Raw genomic sequence first — 15,661 nt, 5'->3', positions numbered from 1 at the left:
GATCTCTCCTTAGATCTTGTTCTCCATCAACCGGTGAGATCTCTCCTTAGCTCAGATCAAGCAATGCATCATCAACCCATAACCTGCATACTGGATCTAATACTTCATCAGATATTCAAGACATTTCAGATACACTTGCCTAATGATTTCCTTCTCCTTATATAGCCTAGGCCTTGTTCAATACCAAGAGCCAAAACCATAGAAATCCAATACCATCAACTTCAAAAACTAGGGATCAACACGTCCGTCGAGACACCAAGGTCCAAAACCATAGGCACAACTTCCAAGGAATAACCGCCGTGGACCAAAGATAAGTTTTCCACATACACGCGCTTTTACTGAAGCCAACCAGCATGTACACGCGACTTGGGCTTAATGAACCTGCGTGTATGAACTTTCTCTTCTTCTTATAGTCTGATCATCAATTCCTTGCTGCTGTCCTTCTGCACTATGATTTCTCATCAGTGTGGTTTGCCATCAAGGACAACACTTGTCTCATAATGCCAACAATCTCCCCCTTTGGACTTGATGGCAAAGCTAACTTGTCACACTTAGAACTATCATCTGATTCCTTTGAGCCGTCCTCCATCAGTCACATCTGATATCTCTTCTGAAGATTCATCCAGTTATACATAAGTGAGATATTCTTCTATGAGAGGGTTGCCATCAAGTACAACACATGCATCATAATGCCAACAATCTCCCCCTTTGGACTTGATGGCAACAACACCAAATCACTCTCCCCCTTTGACATCAAGGGCAAAGGGTGGACCAAGATGTTCTCTTCTTTTGCTGAACATTTCGCTGTCCATACTCCCCTTGAGTATCTGTTAAAATCTCTGAATGATCTCCCCCTTTGTATATGCCAAAGTGTACCAATCTGTCAATGCTCCCCCTGAGTACATGCCAAGTCTCTGTACTGCTGAAGTGTGCTGTTCATGCTCTTCCTGACTGTAGGCAAGATCTGCAAAAGATGTTCTTCAAGAAGAACATGACTCTATACATCATAAAAGACCTTCCTATCACCAAAGACTCATACATACATCCATCTCTCAACTAAGTGAGGATATACAAAAATTGACTCATCCACCCAACCAAGTGGGGATACATCAACAGTTTACATATGACAACCAATCATATTGCATCAATCATCCCAGGCATAGTGGGGAAACCAAAATAGGCCATTACATGACCTTGACACCATGAAAGAGATACCACAAAAGAGATATATGACATAGAGACGAAAGAACTAGACCAAGACTTATGAAAGTCACCAGCAGCATCTGATAATCACCATTCAGATCAGCAACCAAGAGATCCTTCTGTTCTCCTTTCGCCTTTGTTCCACTTGAAACCAACAACAAATGTGAACTAGAACCAAAAGCTTTAAGATAATGCCAACAATGCATCATTGGAAGATTATCTGCTCCCCCTGAACCTGTGCCAGATGATCTCTGACGGACCCACATCAGAATTTTTTCAACCAACATCTGTCCCTGCTGATTTCCTTCAAAACTCCATATACGCGTCTGCATCCACATAAACAAGCGTATATACGCGGATAGGCCTTATGAAACTCGCGTACAACCATTTTCATATCAGCAACCTGTAAATGTCCTGCAGCAAGGTATGTCTGAGCATAGATGTCAACTCCTCCTTTTAAACATCATCATGAAATCATTCACATTACATGTGAAACCACCATAGCCATTACATCAACGTCAAGATCTACATGATCCAAGTATCATTACTTGGGAACATCTACATCAATCAACATATGTAAGTATCAACCTATCATCATATAGATAAGAACTCATCACCATGTCTCCAACAAAGCAACTTTGAGTAGTCATCCATGTATCAGCACTATGTATCTTGAGCTCAAGCTCATTTGACAAAACTTCTTGATATCATCAACAGCAACAATCCTTATCCACAAGAGTGCCTGCATCATAACTGTATGATCTTTATGCATATGACAACAGCAGTATATGAGTGACTCCTCATCAAGTGAGGAAGATGTGTGTTCAAGCTTTGTACTTCTCCTTATCCTTATGAAGATCACCATGTAAGCATCATCAAAGGATCAACCATAAATATGATCTGAACATCTACTATGTTACTTCAAGAATCATATGAGAGTTTATCATAGACAACTCACAACATCATATCATAGCAAGATATATCATTTAGCCATATAAGAATCATCACCAAGGATTATTAACCATAATGCCAACAATGAATTACTAAAGGCATATGCTCCCCCTCAACCAGTGCCATCTGTTAGATCTGATCATACATATATCAGCAATAAGCATCAAAACATCATCATCCTCAAGCTAGGATCAAAACACTTCTAGACATCATACAAGTAACAAAACATTTCCACACATCCTCAGCAGACTATAACCAATAGAGCAAATAATAGACTGAATCATATTAGATCCTTTTTCTGATCCTGTCCCCACTGCTTTTCCTCAGACTGAAATATACGCGACTTTGCAGTGTCTAACTCGCGTATGTACGCGACTTCCCTTTAAGGAACTTGCGTATGAGATTCAAAACGCTGAAGTTTTACACTTTCAGCTCCCCCTGAGTCTGATATGTCTGTGCTGTGCTGTGTCTCAGTACATTGTGCTGATTGTACTTCCTTCTTCCTCCATATCTTCAAGTGTGATGAGGTTTTCTCCTTTTGGAGTGATGTCCATCCTTTGTTCCTGCATTCCTTTGCTATATGTCCAAGCTTGTTACATGCATAACATCTTACATGTTTCATATTCCTTCTGTAGCAATCAGCAGCTTTGTGACCAAACATATTGCAAGCAAAGCAATATCCATTAAAGTACCTTGAGTGTGATGATCTTTCTGCATGATGGTCTTGAACCCTTCTTCTTCTACATCTAGCTGCAACATGTCCAAGATTATGACATACATAACATTCAACATTATTCATAGGAGGAGTAAAAGATTTTCTTTGAGGAGTCTCTTTCCTTGATTGTTGATGGGGTTGATCTTTCATCTCCTTGTTGATCATTCTAGATTTCTCTTTAGAGTTCCTTGCCTCACCTTGTGAACTAGATTCACCTTCATCAGATTCATGAAAACCAAGACCAGTCTTGATAGCAGGAGACCTTTGACTACTAAGAATATCTTCCAAGACTTTAGAACTATCTTGAAATCGTAAAAGCTTATCCTTTTCTTCTAGTTTACCTTTCAAGATATTTACCTCAACCTGAAGCTGTTCTTCCTTTTCAAGAGATTGCTTTTTCAAATCTTCTTCATCTTTCCTTCCTTCTTCCATTTGTTCCCTTAGTTTTAGAATCTCCTTTTCTTGTTCTTCATTCAGATCCTGCTGCATTTGACGAACTCGGAAGGCACATTCTAGTTGGGATTTTAAGCTGGTGGCTTCGTTTTCTTGTATTGCAATAGCTTGGAGTAGATCTGTATTCTGCCTCTTTGATTCTTCAAGATCTCCTTTTAGTGCGAGGATTGTAGCTTGAAGATTTTCATAGTAGCTGGATCTACCTTTGAGTTTCTTGATGGTTGTGCTTCTTTCGTTGACTTCTTTTCTTAATGATGTCACTTCATGCTGCAATTTTTGACATTGGTCTTCCTTGTCCTTGAGAAGCTTTCTTACCTTGTTTCCTTCTTCTAGTTGGGCCTTTAGTTTGGTAACTTCTTCTTTGAAAGCACATTCCCTTTTGTTCAATAGATCTTGTTGATCTTTAACTTTGTCTGCAAGCCTTCTAAATACTACCTCTATTTGATATTTTTCTTGCTCACCCATAAAAGCATGTTCAGTAGTTTCACTATCACTTCCATCACTTTCACAAGGAAATATAGCAGGAACATCAGAGGATAACACATTCATACCTGATAATGATTCTGAATCTGATTCTGAATCTGAAGAACTTCTTATACCTAATCCCCAATCGACTCTCCCACTGTCATAGATCTTCTGAGATTTCTTCTTCTTCTTATGAGCTTTCTTCTTAAGCTTCTTTCCCATTGTTCCACAGATCTCCTTCAAGCGATCAAGCTTCTACCAAAGGACCTGCTCTGATACCAATTGTTGGAAATAATACTGAGAGGGGGGGGGGGGGGGGGGGGGTGAATCAGTATTATCAGATCATTAAAACTTTTTTCAATGCTCAAAAACATATACGCTACTTCAGTTAAGTGAACCCGCGTGTACACGCTGCTGTGTCTAAGGCAACTAGCGTATATCCAGAAATCTTATGATTCAGTTAGCTTATCTTCAGTAAATGCATCAGAACATTATTAACCATATTAACAGTAAACAGGTGCAGTATAACAGAACAGATCATCACACAAAAGCCACACACATGAACACAAAGATATAAGGTGGAAACCCAATGTGGGTGAAAACCACCTGCTGCAAGTCATCTCAATCTTCTTCTTAATAAGAAAATCCTTTTACAATATTTGTACTGGTGCAGTCTTATACCAGTACGGGAGCTACAACCCCCTTTGCTCTTGTACTAGCCGATCCATTTACTAGTACACAGGCTGCTACCTGCTACAATGCTCCAAAGATCTCCCTTAGCTTTTGTACTAGCTTAGATACTAGTACGTAGGTGCTTGCCTACAATCTTCTCTCCTCCAGGTACCACGTTTCATCAATTTTCAGACTGGATACACTGAAGCACAACACATAATCTGAAAGGCCACTTTTCATCCAATTTCATATTGGACCCATAACTATCATTGAAGCTCAAAACAATCATCAAACTTTGAATCACTGAAACCCTGTTAACAACACTGTCACCAGAACACAGAGCAGACACAGAACTCTGTAATAACCATCAGACCCATCTGCAACTTCAAATATCAAGCTTTACAATGTATACGCTACTTCGATGAATCAAACCCGCGTGTATACGCGCTTTTGCCAAAGACAACCCGCGTACAGATCTAAAAATAATTTCTCATAACTTGCAGCTGTACCAGACATCAGTCATACTCATAACACTTATAGAACAATACATGCATCAGTATGTAGATCTAGAATAAGCATCATAAAGATAGTTCATTTCAAACCATTTGATCCCGATCTCTCCTTAGATCTTGTTCTCCATCAACCGGTGAGATCTCTCCTTAGCTCAGATCAAGCAATGCATCATCAACCCATAACCTGCATACTGGATCTAATACTTCATCAGATATTCAAGACATTTCAGATACACTTGCCTAATGATTTCCTTCTCCTTATATAGCCTTAGGCCTTGTTCAATACCAAGAGCCAAAACCATAGAAATCCAATACCATCAACTTCAAAAACTAGGGATCAACACGTCTGTCGAGACACCAAGGTCCAAAACCATAGGCACAACTTCCAAGGAATAACCGTCGTGGACCAAAGATAAGTTTTCCACATACACGCGCTTTTACTGAAGCCAACCAGCGTGTACACGCGACTTGGGCTTAATGAACCTGCGTGTATGAACTTTCTCTTCTTCTTATAGTCTGATCATCAATTCCTTGCTGCTGTCCTTCTGCACTATGATTTCTCATCAGTGTGGTTTGCCATCAAGGACAACACTTGTCTCATAATGCCAACAGATTGTAGACTGAGTTGTGGTGAGGCAAGGAGGCTATCTTAGAGATGATATGAGAATTGCACCTTCCACTATTTGATTTTGATGGACCCACTATACATGTACTTGGATTTGCAGTAGTATCAATGAGAAGCTCTTAATTCTTGGCATGGATTCTTGTGCATTCATCTGTTAGTTGTAATGGCTATCCAATACTCCAATTATCTGTGCATGTTTGCTTTCATGTGAATTATATGTTGATGAGATAATTCATGTCTTATTGTTCATATTTCCATTGGAATATTCACACTTTCATTTCACACTAATGCTAGTATTGAGTTGTAAACTAATTTGCAATTAACCGATAGTACTTTCTTATTCTACTATGTCTAATATGGTTTTCGTAGCTGACTTCTCTTGAGATGTACTTCTTGTTGTTGTTTTGTTGTTATATTCATGTATCTCCTATTACAAGTTTGTCATTTGTGGACTATTTCGTCCTCATTCTCTAGGTATTTCAAACTTGTCTTCACCCTAACATCTCTTCACTTGAAATCCAAGAGAAAACAATCATGGTGGATTTCATGCCCACATATTGGATGAGATTGCTATCCCAAAAGTTCTAAGGTCTAATTGGGACTTCACACGATGAAGATCCCTTTTTTTAAAGTTGGCAATACAGGTTGCCCGCTCAACAAGTTTGTATGTTGATGTCACCACCTCTTGGCATGATTTTAATAGTGAGATAGGCTAATGTATACAAATCATGTATACCATTACATAACACAAAGCCTTAATTTGTCCATGAAGTCGTCCACATTAGCTTTAGAATATCTACAATCTCAAACTTTCTCCTAAAAACAATGTTAGGGTTTAAAGGAAGGGCTTCATGAAACTTCATGAAACCCCTTTTCAACCTAAAATAAATATAAGGAGGCATGCCATGGGCTTTCTACCACCCAAGCTTCAATTCAAATGAATTGTTTAAAAAACTAAATAAGAGGGAAGATGATGAGCTATTGGCAACTTCAATTCACCACACCACACCTAAAGAATTCTCTAAGAATAATCAAGGTTTTGAATTCAAAATTTCTTCCTTAAATGTTTACATTCCTAGTCTATTTATGAATCCAACTAATATTATTTCATAGAAAGACTTGAAATGTTATATATTATTTTACAAGATAAAACTATGTATATCCTTGAAGACATTACCATGTAAAATGTATTTCTAAAAAAGATAAATAACAAAGTGATTTTGTTCAAATAAATTTTGAATAACTTAAAAAAGAAAATAATCATTATAAAGACGACCAAAACAAAAGTATGTTGTGAATAGAGAATATAAGAAACATAAAATACATTGATTTTCCTTAAAGAGTATACAGTGACAAGTGATACGATTCAAGATTATGGTGAAAGGCCACTAAAAAATAAGGGTTGCATGCAAATTATGCTAAAACGTCATTGCAAGAGGAGAGTCCTGTCCTATGATAAAAGTAAAAGAATAAGAGTTGCATGGGAAATTATGCTAAAGGTCACTGCAAGAAAAGGGTCACTGCAAGAAAAGGGTCCCATGATAAAAGTAAACATAAGCACTTCACTCCAAATTCTTACTACCTCCAATAATTCGTAGCTGCATTAATTCACGTTTGCTGATTTTTCAACGAATTAAATGACATAGGTAATGTTCTAAAACTACTTCGCCAAACCATAAAAAATAAATCATCTGCTCTAAGTCACTATACTATTTATTTCTAGTAATAGAGTCATTAGTTGTCTCTTGAAAAGTGTGTGTATTATTTTGATTGTACTATTTACTTCGAATAATATAGTGATTAGTCACTCTATCCGGAAAAGTGTACTGATTTGTTCTATCTATTCAAGAGTGTATGCGCATTATTTTTTTTAAAGTAAAAAAGCTGGCATCTTTTCACTTTTATTTTTCCTTGCGCTGAAGAGGAATAACTCGTCTGCCCAATTGCATGAACGCGAGTCGTTACATCGGTAGATAGGGCAAAGATTTTCGTGTTTTTCTGCTGAATATGAATAACCCGTCTCTGTAGAGGGGCCAAAATTTTTGTTTTTCTAAGTTGAAAAGAATAACTCGTGTGCCCAATTGCGCAAATGAGAGTAGCTACATCTGTAAAGAGGGCAAGGAATTTTTTTTGGCTGAAACTTGTCTACCCTATTGCGCCAATAAGTGGAAATAGCTACATCTGTAGATAGGGCGTCCATCTATGTCATCCTCCTGACGCTGGACTTTGCATAATTGACGATGCCATTATCGTGACACTCTTGTACGTTTTCCCTAGTGGGATGAGAATACCAGCTTCGACTTGAGATGAAAAAAATAACGACACGGAAGAGGGCACCAAAACTTGACCCTGTTTGGGAGTGTAGATGGTTTTCAAATCCGAGTTTGGAGTTCGCCTGCTTCTATATAAGACAGCCTATGGCATTGTATTTCTCACCTCTTGCTTACGGAATTTGACCTACTCCAGTTGTAGGTATGGTTGTATATTTCGTGTAACCTAGGTATTGTTGTATATTTCTATTATGTCAGATATCAATGATTTGCTCATATTCTATGTCCACGTTATGCATTGATGCACAGTTACGAATGATTTGCTCATCATGTTATGTATTGATGCACACTAACTTATCAATGTCCACGTTATGTATTGATGCACTTTTTTGGCAGAAGTGGGATTTGTTGGCTTTGAAGGCGTTCCAGTTTCACCTTATTGATACCATCCAGTATTCTTACTAAGGCAACAAGATGAGCAATTTCCAACAGGCAGGGCGGAACATCAGCGGCAACAACAACAAGGTCGACCGCAGGCACAACAGCGGCGACAAGAACGTCGTCGGCCGCAACGCCAAGATCCAAGGCAATCCCATCATCGGCGACAACAGCGGCAACAAAACCAACAGCGGCAACAGGAACACCAGGATTCACGGCAATCCCGTTAACGGCCCCATCAACGGAAATCCCATCATCGGCAACAACAACAACAGCAAGAGCAACAACATCTTGAACAGCAACAACGAAGACGAGGGCGGCAGCAACAGCCCGATCACCTTCTAGAGCAACTTATAGTACCAGGTAATGGCGACTTAAGCAGACAAAATTAGACTAAGTGGCTTTTGCTTTCCTCTCTCTAAAATTATGCTATGCTCTTTATTCAGCGCAATATATGCACAAATATGTCATGGTTTATGATTTCGGTTTCTTTTCATCTGCAGAAAGACCTAATGATTTTCTTTTCTTTTTTTTCTTTTGCTTAATTACACTGTTATTTTTTTGCAGGTATGGGAAAGAAAGAATATATAGCGTCGAAGATTATCTGTTTATTTATGACTGACTATGTGTTGATATATAGATAGTTTAGAGATAAATAGTCTATTTATATAAATAAGGCATCTCCATATCAATTCAACGGCTGAATGGGCATGGCCATGGACGGTTATGTCATTATGTTCATGTTAGCGCATCTCCATATCAATTCAACGGCTGAATGGGCATGGCCATGGACGGTTATGTCATTATGTTCATGTTAGCCTATGCAAGATAGAGGTGCATCAGATATATATTGTAATTTTGATTTATGAATTAGCAAACTACATGCCTGGTTACTTTGTTTTTAATGGCTATGGTTGTCTTACTTTACTTCACTTTAGAACTTGAATGAATAAATAAATAAACAAATTAATTCAAAAATTATTGACCAAAATTACATATATGACAAAATTAGGTCATAAACGATTATGACAGGCAATTACATCTAATATTGAGTCATTAATTTGTATGGGATATTGGGAATGCTTTATTAGTAAGGATACCAACAAGATGTGGATAGTTTATTATTATCGATATTTTTTTTCAAAACGTTAAGTATTATTATGGCAAGATTGAATCAGTTGCTCCGTAAACACTTTTATCTCGTTACCAGTGATTGTATATATGTAAAGAGTTTTAAAATAATAATAAAATAAAATAATACATTGTAGGTGTTGCAGGGAGTATTGTGAGTAGGAGGTGTTATAATATTGAGGATATAAAAAGGAATAATTGGTTACAAAAGTACATAGTAAAGAAACACACTTTACCTAACTCTATGCTAGACCAAGTTATACTTAACTATTTCCTATGTATCGGAATATACTAACAATAAGATGTAAAATTCTTTTGATTTCTGGTGAAATCCTTAGTATAACATTGTTGCTAAGAACATACAAGGATACATGCAAAATCTTATCTACAAATTTACTAAATGAATATTCCTCTATATTCTTTCTGAGTATGACTGATAGTGGTCTTCCCTTTACATCCACCTTTTTCAATTGAAATTTTAACATGTCTTCTTCATAAAAGAACATCAAATACACAAAGAATGACTGGTGTTTGAATGCACCTTCAGTAGTAAGCTTCAAAAACTGATCATGAATAACATTTGATAGATATTGATTGTAGTTGAAAATGACTGATGGCTTCTAACCAATTGAGAACACTGACAAAAATCATAACACTAATTCATCTACCCATTTATCTGTGGGATAACCTAATAGGAAAGTAACCATATAAATAACTTACCTTGACATTTCAAGGAGAATAGAAGCAGAATATCAAGGATTATGTCTGGGTAACTCTGAATGTTCGGGCATAAAAGACCAAAAAATATGGACTTGTTGACAGGAAAGTAATCTTCTGGTATATTTTCATGAGTGAAAACATGGAAAATGGACATGAGAGAGCTTGAGGATTAATATGAAGAGCTTGGAAGATAGCTTCTGGTGTAATTGTGAATAACATTTCATTATTTTGGGCAATTACAACCTTCTGTCTAAGGAGATACCTAAGATGACACCATGTAACAAATTCTTGGAAAAAATGAGTTTGGGGAAAAATATACTATGGTAGGAATGACTCCCACATACTAAATTCATCAATGTTATCTAATTTTTCTTATTTGCCCAGTTATGAAGCTCATACAAGTCAAACTCCCACTGGGTTTCCATTATTTTATAGTGCATTTCAACCAAAAGAAATTCATCTAAGGTATGAACATGAGGTAATACAGGACTTTCAACAACCATTTTCGCCTTTCCTTTATGAGACAACATCGTTTATTGTAATGGAGGCTAAGGCAATAGTGTTACCAGGCTACAATTGATCGATTATAAATAGGAATGGTGTTGTAGAGAGAGCTGGTGCAGTTGAAAATCTTTGTATCAAACTTGCATAGATCAAACAACTGGCGAAAGGGACTAATGCAAGGTGATGCGAGGTTTTTAAAGGAAGAGAGGGTTGATTAACATAAAAGTTACCATTTTTTGTGCATCACATTAAAATAATTAAACATTTGTGGGAGTCATTAATGACCAATGTCCATATGATTGTTTGTTGGAAGACGCAACGATTAATGGTAATGTGACATGGATGACAGGTGGCGTGTCATGCATTAGGGGATTTTGACATCTAAAATGGGCCTCCTAAGAAAAATGTACAACCAAAATAAACTTTATAAGAACCAATAGGATTCAAGATGATGATGTCAACCATGGCGAATGATTCAAAATTTTCGGAGTAAAATGATTAAAAAATAATAAAATAATAAAACTATTTTTTCAACTAGTATTTTCAACTTATATCCCCAAGGTTTTACTCAAATTTCAAGCGGCAGTATTCATTTGATGCAAAAATTAATTCTTCATCCAAGGAGTACCCATGTTGCATACTTTCGATGGACCCTACTATATGAAAAATGAGAAATAGATTAAAAACATGATTGTAATCACATTTTTCATGTATTTCTCATTTTTTGTGTAATAGGGTCCATCAAAAGTATGCAACATGAGTACTCCTTGGACGAGGAATCAAATTTTGCATCCAACAAGTGTTTCCGCTCAAAATTTGAGTAAACCCATAGGGAGATAAGTTGAAATTATGAGTTCAAAAAATAGTTTTTCATTTTTCCCTCTAAAATTAGATGATGTTATCTAATATTATTTTATTATTTCCGCTATTATTTTATAATTTCCTTAGGAATACCATTTTAAACCTTAAAATTCATCGAATGAATGGAGCGGGAATAGGTGAGAGCAAGTGGGAGCGGGTGACAGTTTTTGGGGGGTGCAAACAGTAAGTGATAAAGGAGGGGAGGGCCCTAAAGTCATCATTGAGAGCGACATGCTTTTTAGTGGTTTCCAAAAAACCATATTTCGGACCACCCCACCCCGTTAAGTTCCGAAGGCTCGGGGGGGAACATCGTCCTCCATCATTGATCCAGGCAGGGATGATCTTGTCCATTCAGTCATACAAATGATTTATCAAAATGCAACAAAACATCACATCCATTTCTTTACAAATTGAAACAAAATATTTCACTATTTAATCAAAAGTTGCCTTAATAAAAAACTTAAGGTGACATTTTAACTAGCGTTCCCTTTGGGGATTTTTATTTTTATTCATTTTTCACATGATTTCTTCTATTCCCTTTTTACTTTTCCTCTATTTTTCTTTCCTTTTCTATTTTCATAATATTTTTTGTTTTTATTTTCTTTCCTTTTTCTATTTTTTCTTATTTTTTATTTTTAGGAGGATAAAAACAACTAAAAGTAAAAGATAAGTTACAACATCCCTCGGGATAAATAGTTAGATAATCATTCCTCGATCACTATACTTATAGGACCCTAACACCACACATGAACCAACACTTGAAATACTCATGGTTGCCACACAAGAATCAGCCACAAGAGTTGCCACTATCAACTATGCCCTAGACTCCTATCAGGTTCGCCTAAAATCGCTATCGCAAGTCGCAATGCCCCTGTGCCACAATTCCCTTTGTATTTATAAAAATACATTAAAAACACTGAAAATCCTGACAATATGGCTCATATTAGACTTGAAATAATTATGCAATGGCATTCACAACCCTTTTAGGTCTGGTCGAATTGCATCAATGCATATATATATGGCCTCGCTCCGTCGTATTACTCCGACGCGATATTGCGATGTGATTGATCACAATCACGTATCACATGGACCCGGGGTCTTTCCATATGGCATGTCCTATGCTGACGCTGATCCGCCAATTTCGGTGATCGCAACGTCGCTTAGCCCAGGGTCCTGCCTTAAGCCCCATGCCACCGCCGATGTTGATTCGCCGATATTGACGATCAACATTTCGCATCGGCCAGGGGTTCTGCCTTAGGTTATATACAAACAAGCCCACCTCCGACCCGATATGTTGGGGATTGGCAATCGGGAGTGCTTCCCCATTTCACTTAAATCCTCTCTTTTTCCCTTGTCCGATGTGATTTCCCTTTTGAAGGGTTTTTTTCCATTTTGAAAGGATTTTGCCTCTTTTTCTAAGGAACAAAGTGTGTCTTCTTTGAGTGATAACTTCCGCATCCTAAGTCCATTTTTGCCCATTCAAGTTGCACCAGATTTACAAGGGAAGGATCTCTGCAATGGGGCTATTTCCAGGAACTTCCTTGGACTTTTGTTTTCCTCAGTGAGGGACACAGAGATGTAGGAGCCTATCCAAAATCCATTTTAGATCAAATGCCTCCTATAATTCTTTTTTTGTAGCCCTCAATTCGTTTTTCAAGTTGAGATGTTTCCTGTAAATCTTCTTGAGTTGTCTATGTAGGGGTAGTGTTCTCTTCAACAAATTTCTAGCCTTAAATAGTGTTGATACATAGTTATTCAAGTGATCACATATCTTCTATTTAGCCCTTTCATCTTGTTCTCTAATATTGATGATTTCATCCTGAGATTTCTTCAATTGCTTAGCCTATTGAATGTTTTTTTCTGTCATCCAATTGAGTCTTTTTCTTCCCTTGCATTGACTTTTATTTCAGGGGGCTTTCTTTTTGTAGCTTCAATTTCCTAGTTGAATATCTGGTTACAGGGATCCTTGATTCTGAGGTCTCTAGCTCATGGATTTCCTCAAATTTTTTCCTTCCTTTTACCTTTCGATGTGGAGACAAGTGAAGATTTCTTCATTACTAGTTCTGTGTTATCCATTTCAGATGGGTTTTCCAAAATATTATTCTTCAACTCCCTATTATCATGTTGAAGTTTATCAATGACTAAATGGGCCCTTTTCAACAACTCCTGCAGTTCCATAATCTCTTTATCCCTGTCATCTAAATAAATATTCTCTGGTATGGTGTCTTGAACTTTAGTAGGTTGTTAAGGTATTTTGTCAATGGGTAGCCTTTTAGTAGTAGCTCTTGTGTGTGGTTATCTGGAAAACCCCATCACCTTATGACATAAATGAATCTTTCTTCCTTTTTGCCTATCATATTGATCAACTAAAGTCTATGGCCTTTTGAATGAGCCTTCTACTATTGGTTGAACATCCTTTTCCACTAATTAGGGTGTATCAATTTTTCTCCAGGGACTATCGGACTATCTGAAAGTTCAACTGTCAAATTGGATGAATCCAAAAATGCTTTCCATGACTTATTTTTCTTCCTCAAATCTTCCACCACTAACAATTTGATCAAGGGGAAATGAAAGAGACCGTGCTCCACTTGACTCTTCTTACCTTGAACCTTATCTTCCATCTTACCAATGCTCGTAAACAAGTAAAAAGGTATATTTAAATGATTTTTACTTGTAAAATGCATGAATAACCTGAAGTGATATTGATAAACCCTCCCAAAGTTTCCTTTACAAGTGAAAAGTTTTTGAATCAACTTGAGTAATTTGTTCTAAGGTTCAAGAAGATATTCCCTTGGCACGATAGTCCCATATTCTTTGTTTTTATACCTTGCCTTTAGAAAATATTTGTAGTTGAATTTATCTATTGCATGTCCTTGAACCATTTTTCTCCATGCAATTGGATGTTTGTAGTTGCTGAGATATTAACCTATGAAACTAGTAAAATAAATTTTCCAACCTTGGATTCCTCCATTGAAATTTATAGCAAATTCTCTAGTAATCTGAACATTGTAACCCTCTATCTTTTCACAAAACTTGATGCAACGAGTCTGCTCAAATGTGAAGGTAAGATATTGAGGTTGAAATATGACTATGTCACCCCCTCTATACCTTTTCTTCCTCTCTGATGTTGTCATGACCCACAATGAAAATTCCTAGGGTTTCAAAATATAATGACAATGCTCAACAATTTAGCGTAGCAAGAATGTAACAAAAATGGAATTAGGGTTTGGTTGATGGTTTTTAACAATATTTTGAATGGAAAATGCCTATGTTTAAAAGCTTAAACTACAATAATTTATGTCACAGACCAAACCACAAAAACTATTTATTTCTATACGTAGAAAATTTACCAAAACACATGGGCAATGAGGAAAGAACAACGAGTTAAAGGCTATGTGGGTTAAAATATTGTCTGGGTGATCTCCTCAGTTGTTAAAGATGAATTAGACTTCAAAAAACCTAAATCATTTCAGAAAAGCGAAAGTTGAAACCTCGATGTGGTCATGGGGGTGAGAAAACCTTCCGTTTGTGGAAGTGGAGCAAATCCCCTGCAGTCAAAATGTAGTGAGCTCTTGTTGATATTCATGGCATATGAGGAGGATGAGTAGTGTGTTTGATGGATTTTTGAAATCTAAAACAAATCTTTATAATCTTCCACGCAGTCTGGAACTTCTTTCAAGCCAACACAAAGGAACAGTGTAACAACAACTTATTGTTAGGTCCCTATAATACTAGTGATGCCCCCATTAATATTGTAATTATATCCCTTATTAATATTGTTGTGCCCCTATTGTCGCCATATTGTTATTACTGTGCGCCATAGAATCCATCTATTGTTATTTTTGTGCCTTTATATTATTATTGTTAGGTCGGCTTGGTTATATTGTGACCCCTTAGAGTGCTATATATAGAAAGGAGGTTTTGTCATTTCATTCATCCAAGAATTGTTCATTATGTAATCTAAAGGACGTTGCCCCTCGAAGAGGATGAATTCTAAGGTGTTGATCTATCTTTTCTATCTTTTTGTGAGCTAGTTTCAACATTTGGTATCAGAGCTTTAGATTCTAGGGTTTCGTTGATCCAAAGAGATTATCGTGGCATTTTCGCTATAACATTTTTTCTGCAACATTTCAGATGCAAC

At 36.9% G+C, this 15,661-nt stretch overlaps 1 protein-coding gene across 1 annotated transcript; it reads left to right on the top strand.

Moving 5' to 3' along the window:
* The first annotated feature begins 7,927 nt into the window (after positions 1 to 7,927).
* LOC149185806 (uncharacterized) lies at positions 7,928 to 9,209 on the top strand. The gene is made up of 3 exons (XM_089412496.1): positions 7,928 to 8,068; positions 8,263 to 8,667; positions 8,872 to 9,209. Exon 2 carries the CDS (start codon positions 8,341 to 8,343, stop codon positions 8,647 to 8,649), a length of 309 nt encoding a protein of 102 aa, XP_089268622.1. The 5' UTR covers positions 7,928 to 8,068; positions 8,263 to 8,340; the 3' UTR covers positions 8,650 to 8,667; positions 8,872 to 9,209.
* The last annotated feature ends 6,452 nt before the right edge of the window (positions 9,210 to 15,661 follow it).

Source organism: Pinus tabuliformis, chromosome 3_1 (assembly GCF_031772625.1).
Source record: "Pinus tabuliformis cultivar Carrire ecotype Pingquan chromosome 3_1, CPIR1, whole genome shotgun sequence".
In the NCBI taxonomy this organism is placed as follows: domain Eukaryota; kingdom Viridiplantae; phylum Streptophyta; class Pinopsida; order Pinales; family Pinaceae; genus Pinus; species Pinus tabuliformis.
This window is presented reverse-complemented; position numbering and strand designations above follow the sequence as displayed.